A 12,928-nucleotide genomic window follows, 5' to 3' on the forward strand; every position below is an offset into this window, starting at 1 on the left:
ATGGACTCTTTTGGGCCCCGTATGCAAGACTGCGGCACAGCGGCATCCAAAGGAAATGATCTTTGACAAAGCGTAAGCCTATATCTAATTGCGAACCCCCGTGGATGGTCGCGAGAGAAGTTCCATTTTATTTACATTTACAAGGCGGGCGAATTGGGCATGTTTTACCATGAAGAGCTTCTCAAAGGTCCTCTTGGCTCTGTTGGGCAGCGCCGCGGCACAGACCACGACGGTGATTGAGGTCGTAAACCCCTTTTTCGGGAACAACCCTTATGACGCTTCTGTTGTGAATGTCAACCCTACCGCGACGACTTATGCCGTATACTGCCAAACGAACAGCACCAACTACCAATGCCGGAATGACCCCGCTGGCCTGGTCCTCACACTCGTGGGCGGCCCCTCGACCGTCGAGGTCCACGTCGAACGACCCAAAAGCGAACTGTATGATCTAGCCCATGGCGAGCTGTGCCTCATGGGTAGCGTCTTAATGGCTCGAGGGACGTGAATGGATGACTGACTGGCCGCGCTCTGTAGCTCGACCGCGTACATCGGCACCATCTCGGGTGACCAGCTGGATTACCACGTGGTCGCCACCCAGAGTGGACAGACTATCAAGATGGCCGACATGGTCTTGTCGCCCGTGACGAACTCGGATGCCCGCGTGCCCCTCACCATCACCGCCGGCATCGAGAAGCTGCAGGCCCAGGCCACCGCGGCCGCGACGACGACGACGACGACAGAGTCCAGCGGCGCGCAAACCGGCCCATCTGCCACAGGCACGCAGGCTTCCCCAACGTCCACGCCGAACGCCGCGGTGTCGCGGGCCGGTCAGGATGCTCTCTTGGCTGGACTCGCCGGCGCCGCTGCTGTGGCGGCAGTCATGCTGATCTAAAGCGCCAGAGAGACACCTTTGTGACTGAGCCGTCAGCGTGTGAAAGAAGAGGTGTTGTGGGGTTATGCAACAAGCTCGATTGTCCGCCGCGTAGGCTAGTATCTGCCGCTGCGTCTGAAAGACGTTTCTGCTCGCCCGCCAATCAAGGGCTCGTTGTTTTTTTTGTTTTTTGTCCTTTTGGGTCTTGTTTAGCATGTTCAAGGCTTTTGTTTGCCGAACAGCTAGAAAGTCACTCGTCTTCATGCCAAACGACGAGCGGCAAGACTCACGTAGCTGACAGTCACGGATGGAGCATAAATACCAGCATGATGGCAAATCATCAACAACCGGCTCCCACACTCCAACTCCAGCGCGCGCTTCTGGATATTTATCTGTGCACACCAACAGCCATCTCTTGATCCGAATCCAGCCAGAAAAATCCGTAAACACTGCGAAACCTTGTCTTTTCCCTCCTAACGATTCCAGCTACACCACATTCTCCCCAGTCGTATACGACATGGAGCTCAGCGAGCAGGTAGGCATCGCTCTCGGCTGCCTGGGCGGCGTGTTTCTTATTTGCTGTACGGCGTGGATAGTGTTCCGCCACATCATGTCGCCGCGCGCCCAGCAGGAGTACTTCCAGCGCAACGGCGGGATTCCCGCGGAGACGATGCCTGGCGTCTAAGGGCCAGCAAAGGTTTGACGTGGGATGAGAGAGCGACTCGAGTGGACTTGGGTTGGGACCCGGCTTTACTAGAAAGCCATTGGTTGCCGGATGATTTGATCGATAGCGGTTGATGGTGTTGGCTCTATATCATTCATTGGCATGCATATTACCTTGCTTGATGAGTGACGTTCCGTCGGCAAAGCATGGTAATTCTTACTCAATACAACCCCGTGTCTCAAATGATGCTTCAAATAACAATGCCAACAAACGCTCTTATACCCTCCCTAACTTCATGCCTGCAATGCCGAAACAATGGGTTTAGACGCGACTGCAAAACTAAACACCGTCCAATTCTTTCCGCTTCATCTCAGAAGTGACCCAAGCAGACTTCTCGCATGCTTGGACAAATGAAAGCCCTGGAATCAGTGAACCCGGTCCTCGCGGCCATCCTGCCAGCTGGTGCAGTTGACACAACGTTGCGCCTGTAGAGGCGAATCAGCCCTCGCTCTCTCATATACTTTGGGTCCGAATACGAGCATGGAATCCCGGGTGCAATATTTCGGACTCACCTTACTGCTAATCCGCTTGCGGCAGTACTTGCACTTAACGGTATGCTTAATAATTGGCTCTGGGGAGAAGAACTGAAAGACATGGGCCAGGCCGTAGAGGGAGACTCCAATGCAGAGGAAGGAGACGAGCTGGTTGAGAAAAGAGCTGTGGTCATGTGTTAGTCACGTCGTCGATCTTTTCATCGGTGTGTCATAGTTATAGAAAGAAATTCCAAGGGAAGCAGATGAAAAACCTACCCATAGGCCAGGACGACAGCGCCGTCATCCTTGGCGCGCTCGAGGGTTGTGTACGTGTTGTTGTGGGCGTAGTTGGGTCCGCCCCGAAGGACGGCGAACTTCTGCTCCATGTTGCGGTTGAGCGGGAGGATGACGGAGATGGGGGGCATGATGATGTTCTGCACGAAGCTGTTTACGAGGGTCGTGAAGGCGGCGGCGATGCTGCGGGGGGTCAGGTCAGTGAGCTCTCGGCGAAACGTGTGTCAACTGTGCCCCCAGAGATTATGAGAGACGTATAATCCAAACTCGGGGATCAGAAGTATTGCAAAGCCCTCGATACGTACACAGGATGCAGTAAGCTCAAGCAAAGTTGGAGGGGGGATACTCACATCAACCCAAAGGCTATCTCGAGGATGTTGCCCTGCAGAGCAAAATCAATGAATCCGTCCCAGAAGCGGCGTGCCTTCTCCCGGCCACGCCCGAGAAGCGACTCGGCCTCGCCAGCGTCGCTATTGCCTCGCATGTTGGCCGCCGAGGAGATGCGGTCTGCGAACGGAAGGGAGGGCATGTTAGATGTTGCTTCTCCGACTAGGATCTCGAACGAAGAAGAGAAGAGGAGAAGATCAGACGAACGGGATGCTAGACGACGAAACAGCTGGTCAGGACCAAAGGAGTGTGAGTTTGCCAATGTGTTGGAGGTTGTAAGGGGTGAGAGCAGTTGGGCCGAGCAAGATGTAGTTGAGGAGTGGAGCAACCGGAAGGACCAAGGTTGGGCTCGGTCGGAGGTTGAGGCTGGGCGGTGGCTGCCTGTTTAGGGAGGAATGACGTACCCCACATTCCGGGGTGCAGGATGCCGGCGCCGGCAGGCGGGTCCCGGGGTTCCTTGCGGAGCTTCTGTCGGTGGGATATGAAGGAACTCGGCAGGCTCATCGCTTACAGGTCAAAGGCATCGATGAGTATACAAGCCATTAGATGGATGAGTGTAGCGTGTTCACAAAGCTTCAGTCCGTTTGGCATGGGTTAATGAGCGATGAAGATGACAGGGGTGCTATCCCTCGGTAGCATCACTTGTTTGATTTAATTCTGAACATTCTACACACTAAAACGGTACATTCTATGACTTTGTGTGTCGCAACAATGGTATCTTGACAAAAAGGAAAAAGGTTTGGGGTGCCGGAAATGGCCGTGGTATGCCAGCTATCAGGCCAGACCCGACAAAGGTATCGTTGCAAAAAACAAAATCGCTTTCGTGTCGTGGTTTCTCAATCTGGAGTGAATCAAAACGCACTAGTTTGTTGTTTTACGGTGTGCTATCCAGAGATGAGATAGATCATCCCTTAGAAGCTGCCTTTTTGGTGACGCTTCTCGCTGAAACCCCGCCTGCGCGTCGACCGCCTCTCGACGCAGAACTGAGTAACCCAGTAGACGGCCGCCGCGAACATGACAGCGAAGGCGACCCACGAGATGATCATGAACTTCTGTCCGGCCTCCGCCGAGATGCCAATATCCTCGCCAATGTCTGTGATCTGCTTCGCGCCCTCCTTGGCGCCGATGGTTGTGATGAGACTGCCCGCAAAGAGGACGATGGCGGCAAGGATAGCGAAGACGAAGTTGCTCAGCGTCATGCGTTTCTTGAAGCCGAGGAAGAAGGCCGCCAGTGACCCGAGGATGGCGAGGCCGGAGAAGGCAATGGCCAGGACGTAGAGGACCCAGATGGCGAGGAGGAACTTGTTGACCTTGTCCATGGTGTCCTCGATGCTATCGGGCCAGTTGAGGTCGGCGAGGCTCAGGCGCAGGGGCCCGACTGAGAGTTCCTGGTCCAGCATCTTGGTGAGGTTCACGTTGGCTGTTCAAGGGTTAGCACTGCGTCACACGGATTAGGTACGTGTCGGTACTTACGACCAGGAGACGGCTGGGTGCAGTTCGTGACATTGAGCCAGACGTTGGGTGCCGTCACATTGGGGGCAAAGCCACCCTGGCAAACGTCCATCAAGTGCAGAGAGTACCACTCAGAGACACCCAGCTCGTCTGCGAGACGGTCGGCCACGTCATTGCCGATGTCGTTGAGAATATCAGATACGCGATCGCCGACGCCGTCGATGAATCTGTCGAGAAAGCCGTCTGTTGTCGAGGCCGGGTCGGCCTCCTCAGTTGCGGTGGCTATCAGGTTGTGGCCCAGGGTCGACATGTTGAGGCGGACGACGTCGTAGTCCTCCATGAAGCCCTCCTTGTGGCCGGCGAAGAGAGCCAGGAAGGACAGGACGAAAGCCGCTATGGACAGCACCAACGGTACTATCACGGTGAAATGCATGTTGCCGGTGCTGGGGTGTACGGCTATAGTTGGACAAATAGAAAGATGGTTGGATGATGGAGATGTTGTCGGGTAGACAAGCGGGCGCACAGCAGAGTATGTTACCTCAGACCCGCGATGGTGAAGGGTATTTAGTAGGTTCTGTTTGTTAATTGGTGAGGCAATGACTGGGAACAGGAGTTTCCAGAGTCAGGATCAAATGCGAGGCAGCAAAGGTTCCTGCCCTTAAAGAGGGAGAGCAGGTAGCCTGAAAGCCATGGGTGAATCACAGCGAACCAACCTTCCAAGACCCTGGAACGGCGATGATGCAACTAAGAAGACGCTTACTGGACGTGAAGGAATGCGGTGTTGGAGGGGATGGGCAGGAACAAGGCCGGCAACCCCATCGGCGTCACTCGACTGGACCGAAGCCATGTTTGCATGGCTTAGAGCTGGGCCCGAGGCATAAGGACACCATAAAAAGACCAAGGAACAAAGATCATCTTGCACGTCTGGGGCAGGAACAACACAGCAAGCCTTGCCGAGCCTGACGTGACCGGGAACTTCAGTCATTTGAGAAGGGGTGTGTTGCTGGTGTTGCTGGGTGTCGTCGTTGTTCAGGTCGTGCGTGGATGCAAAGACGTCTCTGTTTGCGTCATCGGTCTCGCTCTAGTGTACTTCCTGAGCCACAGCATTCTTTTCCCGGTTGGGCCTCCACCGCCGCCGTTGGCTTGGGACCCACCGCAGAAACCCCGGGTCTAGCCCGACTAGTCGTCCATTGGATGACGCCTAACAAAACCTGTTTGGACGAAAGACGGCCAGAACAGGAGGACGACAGGGGTGCGGCGGCAAGTTTTGGGGAGCTCACAGCCACTCGAGACCCTGAAGGGTTCTGCTTCTGAGGTTGTTTACCGCCGCGACTCGTCTCCAGTAGTGTACTGTGTGTAATAGTGGGCCGAGGTGTGGCCATGCCTCCCAAGTCGGATCGTCCCTTTCTTGGTTGGATGTTCTCTTGGTTCCGGCCAGAGAAAAAGATGGGTTTAGTTGGTCCCATCTTGACGTGTTCGTCCAAAGAGGAGAGCCAAATTCGGAAACACTCGCCTTCTTCGGCACAATTGCGAAAAGCTTCACTTCACTCATGTATTCTTCATGTATTCTACGTTGCTCTTTAATCCTTGCGCTCTCGGAAGCCAGCAGCCCAGTGAATGGTATCTGATTGTTTCTCGTATCGCTTCCCTTGATTGCTGCGCTTATGCACCTTCCTCAATCGGACAATGTCTCAGGGGAAGAACCCTCCAGCTACCGTGCCGCAATTGCCGTCGAACGTTCTTTAAAAAGTGACCCCTCCCGCCCGCCAGCTCGACGCTCGACCATTCCCTTTTTCATCCCCAATTGCCCATCGAGCTGTATTTCACCTCAACCATGGCTACCTCATCCTCCATCGGATGCTCCCCAACCGCCGACGACGCTTTCGGCCCAATCGTGCAAAACTGCCGTGAGGGTTTCGACTTCACTTTGACCTTTGAACAATGCCTCTTCACAATCCTCCCAGCCTCCCTCCTCCTTCTCATCGCACCTCTCCGCCTCCGTCACCTCGGCAAATTCCCCCACGCCGTGACCGGCAATGCCCTCCGACTAACCAAACAGGCCGCCATCGGCACCCTCGCCGTGCTTCAAATCGTGCTCGTCGCGTTGTGGGCAACCCATCGTGACGCGGGCCGCCTGCGCACCGTCTCGATTGCTGCATCCTGCGCGTCCTTTGCTGCCACGGTCATGTTTGGTGGTCTCTCGTACATAGAACACGCGAAGAGCCTTAAGCCTTCGTCCATCTTGAATATATACATCCTCGTGTCCCTGGTGCTGGATGTAGCAATCCTCCGCACCGTGTGGCTGTCGCACTTAAGCGTCGCCATCAGCGCCGTCTTCTCCGCGTCCTTCGCGCTGAAGGCGGCCATCGTGATCCTCGAGGCCCAGGGCAAGACGCGGCACCTCGCCAGCGGTGGTCGGTCGTACAGCCCCGAGGAGACCAGCGGCATCTACAGCCGTGGTCTCTTCTGGTGGCTCACGCCCCTGCTGCTGACGGGATTCCGTCGTCTCCTGAAGCCGCTGGACTTGTTCGCCTTGGACGAGTCCATGTCGGCTGCGGTGCTGAATGAGAGGTTCTGGCTCTACTGGAACAAGTCGTCGTCCCCGACGGCCATCCAGTCAGACGGATCATCTCGTTCACAGCGTTATCGGCTCATCAGGACTTGCATCGTCACGCTCAAGTGGCAGCTGCTAGCAGTCGTCCTGCCGAGGATCTTTCTATTAGCCTTCACCATCTGCCAGCCTCTGGTCTTGAACCGGTTTCTCGACTTCCTGCAGAACCCGTCCCAGGATGTCAACTACGGCTACGGGCTCATTGGGGCATACGGCCTTGTCTACCTCGGGATTTCCGTCTCGTCGAGCTTCTACTGGCACAAGGCTTTTCGGTCACTGGCTATGCTCCGGGGTGTCTTGGTTGCTGCCATTTACTCCAAGACAACAGAGCTGCGAGTCGCACCCGGAGATGACTCCGCAGCGGTCACTCTCATGTCGACTGATGTAAGTCTTGGGCTGTAACTTGATCTTGCTTCTATGCTAACAGAGGTGTAGGTCGAGGTCATCATCCGCGCATGGCGCGAGCTTCACGAGTTTTGGGCCAACATCATCCAGATCGCCATTGCAACATGGCTTCTCAGCATACAAATTGGTTATGCGGCTTCCGGTCCGATCATAGTCTCCATCTGTGCTTTGATTGCCACCATCTTCTTCGCTCCCGCCACCAAAAAGTATCAGGTCGTCTGGGTTCAGAAGGTCCAAAAGCGCATCGGTATTCATCCCCTCCCACTGTCTCACACACCATACTTACCCGTGCAAAGGCATCACCTCAGCCATGATCGGCCACGTCAAAAGCATCAAGATGTCGGGTCTGACGCAGAAGCTCTCCCAGACCTTGGCAGACCTCAGACTCGCTGAGATGAAGGCAGCAACCCCCTTCCGCATCATTGGCGCCATAACCTCAGCCATCGCGCAGGTGCCTCTGATGCTCTCACCGATAGTTGCGTTTGCCATGTACACAGCGATCGCCTCCAAGACTGGACAGACTCTTGATGCCACCAGGCTGTTTGCTGCTCTGTCCCTGATTATTCTGCTCGCGAGCCCCCTTTTTTGGATGTTCGAGGTTGTCCTCGACATGAGTGCGGCTCTTGGATGCTTCAGTCGCATTGAGACGTACTTGTCCGAGTCGCCCCGGGTCGAGTATCGGTCGTTTCCTTCCGTCTCACAGCCCGAAACGCAGTCAACGGACACAGAAGAGTCTTACCAGGGGGTCCAACTTCAAGGTTTGAAGAAAACCGAAAAGCTGGTCTTGGAAGAGAAACCGAGCACAGGACCTGCTGTTACTGCGAAGACCGCGTCAATGAGCTGGAAACCAGATTCTAGCCCCATTCTGAGCGGTCTGAACTTTGAAGTACAGAGGGGCCAGCTAGCGATGCTCGTGGGGCCAGTTGCGTCTGGCAAAAGCACGCTCCTGAAAGGCCTCCTTGGCGAGTTGCCTCACGTCACTGGAAGAATCGAGCTTTCCAGTCAACGGATCTCCTGGTGTGAGCAGAGTCCCTGGCTGATCGTACGTGCGCCCTCTGAGGTATTGCAAGATATACGAGCTGACCGACTGAATAGAATGGAACTGTTCGAAAGAACATAATCTGTTTCTCCGAATTCGACGCACATCTCTACTCGCAGGTTCTGAAGGCCTGTGACCTTGAGAAAGACCTTGCTCAATTCCCAGATGGGGATCAGGCAGTCATCGGCAGCAAGGGTCTTGCCTTGAGCGGTGGTCAAAAACAGCGTGTTGTAAGTGACCCTCCAAGCAGCTTCGAACTTCAAACTGACGACGCACAGGCACTTGCAAGAGCTATCTATTCACGTCCACAGATCGCCTTGTTTGATGACATCTTCAGCGGATTAGATAACCAAACTGCCAGTGTCGTGTTTCAGCGTGTCTTCAGTGCCGATAGAGGCATACTCAGGGCCTGGGGAACATCAATCATCCTTGCCACCCAGTCAGGTATAAACCCACCTCCCTCCTTTTCAATCAGCAAGTCTGAAGTAGGCGTATGACTAATGATGTTCGAAGTGAACTTTCTGTCCCGGGCAGACGTGATCATCACCCTTGGAAACGGCGTAATCGCAGAGATGGGAAGTTTTGAAGATTGCAAGAACACAGAAGGCTATGTCAGAAGCCTCCTTACATCTGTATCCGATGATAAAGCCGGAGACGAAATTCAGGCAGATGAGGCTGCTGATGAAACTGCTTATAAAGTCCCGGCAGAGAAGAAGGCCAAGGTGGTTCAAGAGCAGAAAGACAAGCGGCGACAGTTGGGCGACTGGAGCGTCTATGGCTACTATTTCGGCAGCGTTGGAAGTGTTTTCGTCGTCATCATGCTTTTCCTCGAGGTGACTTGGGCGTTCTTTTCGACTTTCCCGAGTAAGTCGATTTCATCGTCTGACCCTTTCGCGGCCTTACTGACAACAAGCACCAAGCTATTTGGCTGAAGTTCTGGACGGACGCCAATGCCGAGGCTCCAGGCCAACGCGACGCCTACTACCTCGGCATCTATGCTGCTTTACAGGTCGGGGGTGTCTTCAGCTTTGCCGTTCTTATATGGTAAGCCCGTTATGCCATTGATGCACGTAGCTTACCACCCATATTAATATTACACCGTTAGGTTCGTGCTTGTTCCGATCGCTGCGAAGTCCGGAGTCAACCTGCATCAGAGACTCCTCAAAGCCGTTATGCAGTAAGTTTTGCTCTCTATCTTGAGTAAACGGCGGCAGAACTGACTTCCTTCATAGTGCTCCTCTGTCCCTCTTTACGAGCACTGACATTGGGTCTATCACAACTCGGTAAGCAACGAAGAACTCACTTGGAACTCGTGCTAGCACTTCTAACACGTTTCAGCTTTTCGCAAGACATAGGCCTGATTGACCGAAACTTGCCCTTAGCATTGGTGGTATCCATCGCAAGTAAGACATCGTGGTACCTGTATCCTTCTGTGCCTTGATGAAGCTGACCTTGGTTATCCCAGGCTTCTTCACCTGTATCGGTAAGGCCTTCCTCATAGCATCGGCCTCGTGGTACATTGCCATCAGCTTCCCCGCCCTGATTCTCGTCTTCTACTACATCCAGCGAGCCTATCTCCGCACCTCCCGTCAACTCCGTCTCCTGGACCTCGAAGAGAAAGCCCCAGTCTAGTAAGCCACTAAACCGATCTCAAAAAGATACTCTTTCAACTAACACGAGCACCCAGCACACACTTTTTGGAAACACTCTCAGGCCTGCGGACCCTCCGCGCCCACGCCCTCACCAATCCCTCCATCAGGCACTCCTACACCCTCATCGACCGTTCCCAGCGGCCCTTCTACATCCTCCTCCTCACCCAGCAATGGCTAACCCTCGTCCTCGACCTCACGACCGCCGCCCTCGCCGTCCTGGTTGTCGGTCTCGCCGTCCGCCTGCGCGCCACGGTGTCCGTCGGCCTCACGGGCGTCTCTCTCGTCCAGCTCATCTCCTTCACCGAGACACTCAAAATGCTCATCCAGTTCTGGACCGCGCTCGAGACCTCCATCGGAGCCGTCGCGCGCATCAAAAACTTTTCCGAGGAGACGCCCGACGAGGTCGAGGACGATGCTCTGAGGAGGGGACTGGTGAGCCTTCCCGAAGGGCGGGAACGGGTGTCAGAGACAGACCTAAACGGTTGGCCTGACAGTGGCGCCATCGAGCTCCGTGATGTTTCTGCTTCATACGACGTGCCTGACCAGAACGACAACGACGACCAAGCCACGAAGATGAAAGCTCTGGACGGAATCTCCCTTTCCATCCGCCCCGGCGAGAAGATTGGCATCGTGGGCCGCACGGGAAGCGGCAAGTCCTCTCTCCTCCTCGCCCTCCTGCGCCTCCTGCCCTGTCTTCCGGCACAATCCTCATCGACAGGCTGCCCCTGCATTCTCTTCCGTTGCTGCCCCTGCGGTCGGCCCTCATCGCCATCACCCAGGACCAGTTCGTCCTCCCCGGGACGGTGCGCCAGAACCTTGACCCCCTCGGCACCGTCTCCGCGGACGACGCCGTCGTCGAGTCGGCGCTCGTGCGTCTCGGGCTTTGGGACGCAATCCGCGAGAACGGCGGGCTGGACACCGAGTTCAAGGAGGAGACGCTGAGCCACGGGCAGAGGCAGCTCTTCTTCCTCGCCAGGGCGATCCTGAGGAAGGACGTAGGACGGGTGGTCCTTCTGGACGAGGCGACGAGCAGGTACGTTTCCGTCCCCCCACCCCTTTCCAAAGACAGCAGTGTACCTAACGCAAAAACTAGCGTCGACGCACACACCGAGCGGACGGTCAAAGACCTCATTCGCAAGGAGTTCAAGGACCACACCGTCATCGCCATTGCTCATCGCCTGGAGACGGTCATCGACTTTGATCGCGTCGTGGTGCTGGACAAGGGCCGCGTTGTCGAGGTCGGGAACCCCAGGATCTCTTGCTACAGGCGGGCGGAAGGTTTAGGGATCTCTGGAACGCGAGCCAGCAAAGCGGAAGCCACGATGCTTAGTCCCAAAGGGAGAACCCTCGCTCATCTACGGAAGACTGTGCTCAGCTCGGATCGGGGTTTCAACTTGTTTTCCTTTGTGGCATACGTGACTATCTGTCATCTAGCTTATAAAGTGCAACCGCGCATTATCTACGGGATCGCTATCCACATTGATGAACCTGCCTTTCCCAGCTCTTTGCGCCACAATGTATTTTTCAACCGACTTGGCCATCTCGGCCGTCTCGCGATAACGCTCGGAATCCGCAATCGGCGTGTCCTCGCTCACGTCATACCCGTACCTCAGTTTCAGTGTCAAGACCTTGCCCCAAGGCCCCGTCCAGTCGACTTTATCGCCGTCGACATTGGCCATGAGCGCCTTGAACCACGCCCCGCAGCCCGTGAGATCGAGATACTCGAGCCCGTAGAGGCACTTGCTCAGCTTCCTCAGCAGGATGACGGCCTCGGACCAGTCATCGTCGAGGGTGTGCGCGTACGCCCCCGTGCCAGAGTACTGCTCCGTCCTACCCTCGGGCGAGACGATAGTGGAGAACTTGGCGTTGGGCGTCAACGACGGCTCGGGCCAGTACGCTAGACTCAGGTGCGTGAGCGTAGGTAGCTTAGCGGCGAGCGCGAGGAGGTGCTTCCACGACACGCCGGGCCCACCGCCCTGCTGGTAGACGCTCGGCGTGACGGCGAGGCAGAGGTGCGTAATGTTGGGGAGGAGCTTCGGGGGCAGCGACGGCGCTTCTGACGTGTCCCAGGAGTCTTGTACCGCCTCAGACGCGCGCGCCAGCTTCTGCGGGAAGAGAACATCCGACAGCTCCCTGACGGACATGGAGTGGCCCACCGAGCCCGTCAGGTCGAGGAAGTAGATGTTGCTGTTCAGGGACACGAGCGCATCGACCTCGACCTGGTGCTGCTGGTGCTCGCTGTCACCCTCGTGCTCCGAAGGAGGAGGAGGGGGAGGGACCAGGATGTTGCGCAGGTCCGCGGGGGACGCGCCGCCCTCGTACCAGACGCCAACGTACTTTGCCAACGAGGCCCTGACTCGGCTGGGCAACGTGTGCAGGTAGTACTGGTCATAATCGCTCTGGACCTCCCAGTTCAGGGCCATCCTGCGCAAGACAATGTCCATCAGGCTGCCTTTGTCCGGCTCGTACGTCCCCGGCAGGCCCTGGATGGCCTGGGCGCCGCGCAGGGCGGCGGTCGCGTGTGCGTGCTTGACATGGCTGGACGATCGCGACAGCCAGCTGCGTGGAGGGGGCGGGCCCGGTGGTACTCTCCTGCCTGAAGCGTCGAATCTCGGGACACGCCTGGGCGGCGGTGGGGGCGTCTCTGGAATCTGGAGGATCTGTCGGAGGGCCGGCGGGACGGTAGGAGCGGTGACAGCGGATGATGCTGTCGATGCTGTCGAGGTAGCACGAGGGGAGGATCGGCGGAGATCGGCCAAGAGTTCGTTGACGCCCTTACGTTGGCTCTCTGTTTGTGTTGCTTCGCTGTCAGTTACAAGAGCGCGACGTCACGCAGGGAACCTTCGGTGAAGGAGAAAGACGGGAGATGGGCAGGGAGAGGGGTGGGCGGGGGCCAGGGGCCGGGGTGTGTAGAATCGGAGTATGGACTGACGAGCAGAAGAAGAGGCTGAAGCTGAGGCACCCAATGATGATGGGGCAGTCGACTGCGGCTTCGAGTATAGCGCCTGGTGCCTTTTCTT

General features: G+C 56.2%; 5 protein-coding genes across 5 annotated transcripts; 3 read left to right on the top strand and 2 right to left on the bottom strand.

Annotated features, from left to right (window-relative positions):
• Nucleotides 1–169: 169 nt before the first annotated feature.
• Nucleotides 170–892, top strand: ColSpa_05817 (uncharacterized protein; the record flags this gene model as incomplete). The annotated part of the gene is made up of 2 exons (XM_049272029.1): nt 170–501; nt 535–892. The coding sequence occupies 2 exons, from the start codon at nt 170–172 to the stop codon at nt 890–892; spliced, it is 690 nt and encodes a 229-aa protein (XP_049127986.1).
• A 1,068-nt stretch (nt 893–1,960) lies between these two features.
• On the bottom strand, nt 1,961–2,891 carry ColSpa_05818 (anditomin synthesis protein L; the record flags this gene model as incomplete). The annotated part of the gene is made up of 4 exons (XM_049272030.1): nt 1,961–2,020; nt 2,108–2,252; nt 2,345–2,545; nt 2,713–2,891. 4 exons carry the CDS (start codon nt 2,889–2,891, stop codon nt 1,961–1,963), a joined length of 585 nt encoding a protein of 194 aa, XP_049127987.1.
• Nucleotides 2,892–3,660: 769 nt separating this feature from the next.
• Nucleotides 3,661–4,634, bottom strand: ColSpa_05819 (uncharacterized protein; the record flags this gene model as incomplete). Its single annotated transcript, XM_049272031.1, has 2 exons — nt 3,661–4,169; nt 4,223–4,634. The coding sequence occupies 2 exons, from the start codon at nt 4,632–4,634 to the stop codon at nt 3,661–3,663; spliced, it is 921 nt and encodes a 306-aa protein (XP_049127988.1).
• A 1,401-nt stretch (nt 4,635–6,035) lies between these two features.
• On the top strand, nt 6,036–8,753 carry ColSpa_05820 (ABC transporter atnG; the record flags this gene model as incomplete). The annotated part of the gene is made up of 5 exons (XM_049272032.1): nt 6,036–7,196; nt 7,248–7,464; nt 7,514–8,259; nt 8,376–8,486; nt 8,568–8,753. 5 exons carry the CDS (start codon nt 6,036–6,038, stop codon nt 8,751–8,753), a joined length of 2,421 nt encoding a protein of 806 aa, XP_049127989.1.
• A 6-nt stretch (nt 8,754–8,759) lies between these two features.
• On the top strand, nt 8,760–12,508 carry ColSpa_05821 (ABC transporter ecdL; the record flags this gene model as incomplete). The annotated part of the gene is given in 9 exon segments (XM_049272033.1): nt 8,760–9,120; nt 9,177–9,300; nt 9,362–9,433; nt 9,823–9,887; nt 9,970–10,538; nt 10,556–11,699; nt 11,725–11,819; nt 11,834–11,920; nt 12,011–12,508. The coding sequence occupies 9 exon segments, from the start codon at nt 8,760–8,762 to the stop codon at nt 12,506–12,508; spliced, it is 3,015 nt and encodes a 1,004-aa protein (XP_049127990.1).
• Between the last annotated feature and the right edge of the window lie 420 nt (nt 12,509–12,928).

This window comes from Colletotrichum spaethianum, assembly GCF_022836535.1.
Source record: "Colletotrichum spaethianum MAFF 239500 DNA, contig13, whole genome shotgun sequence".
Taxonomy (NCBI): domain Eukaryota; kingdom Fungi; phylum Ascomycota; class Sordariomycetes; order Glomerellales; family Glomerellaceae; genus Colletotrichum; species Colletotrichum spaethianum.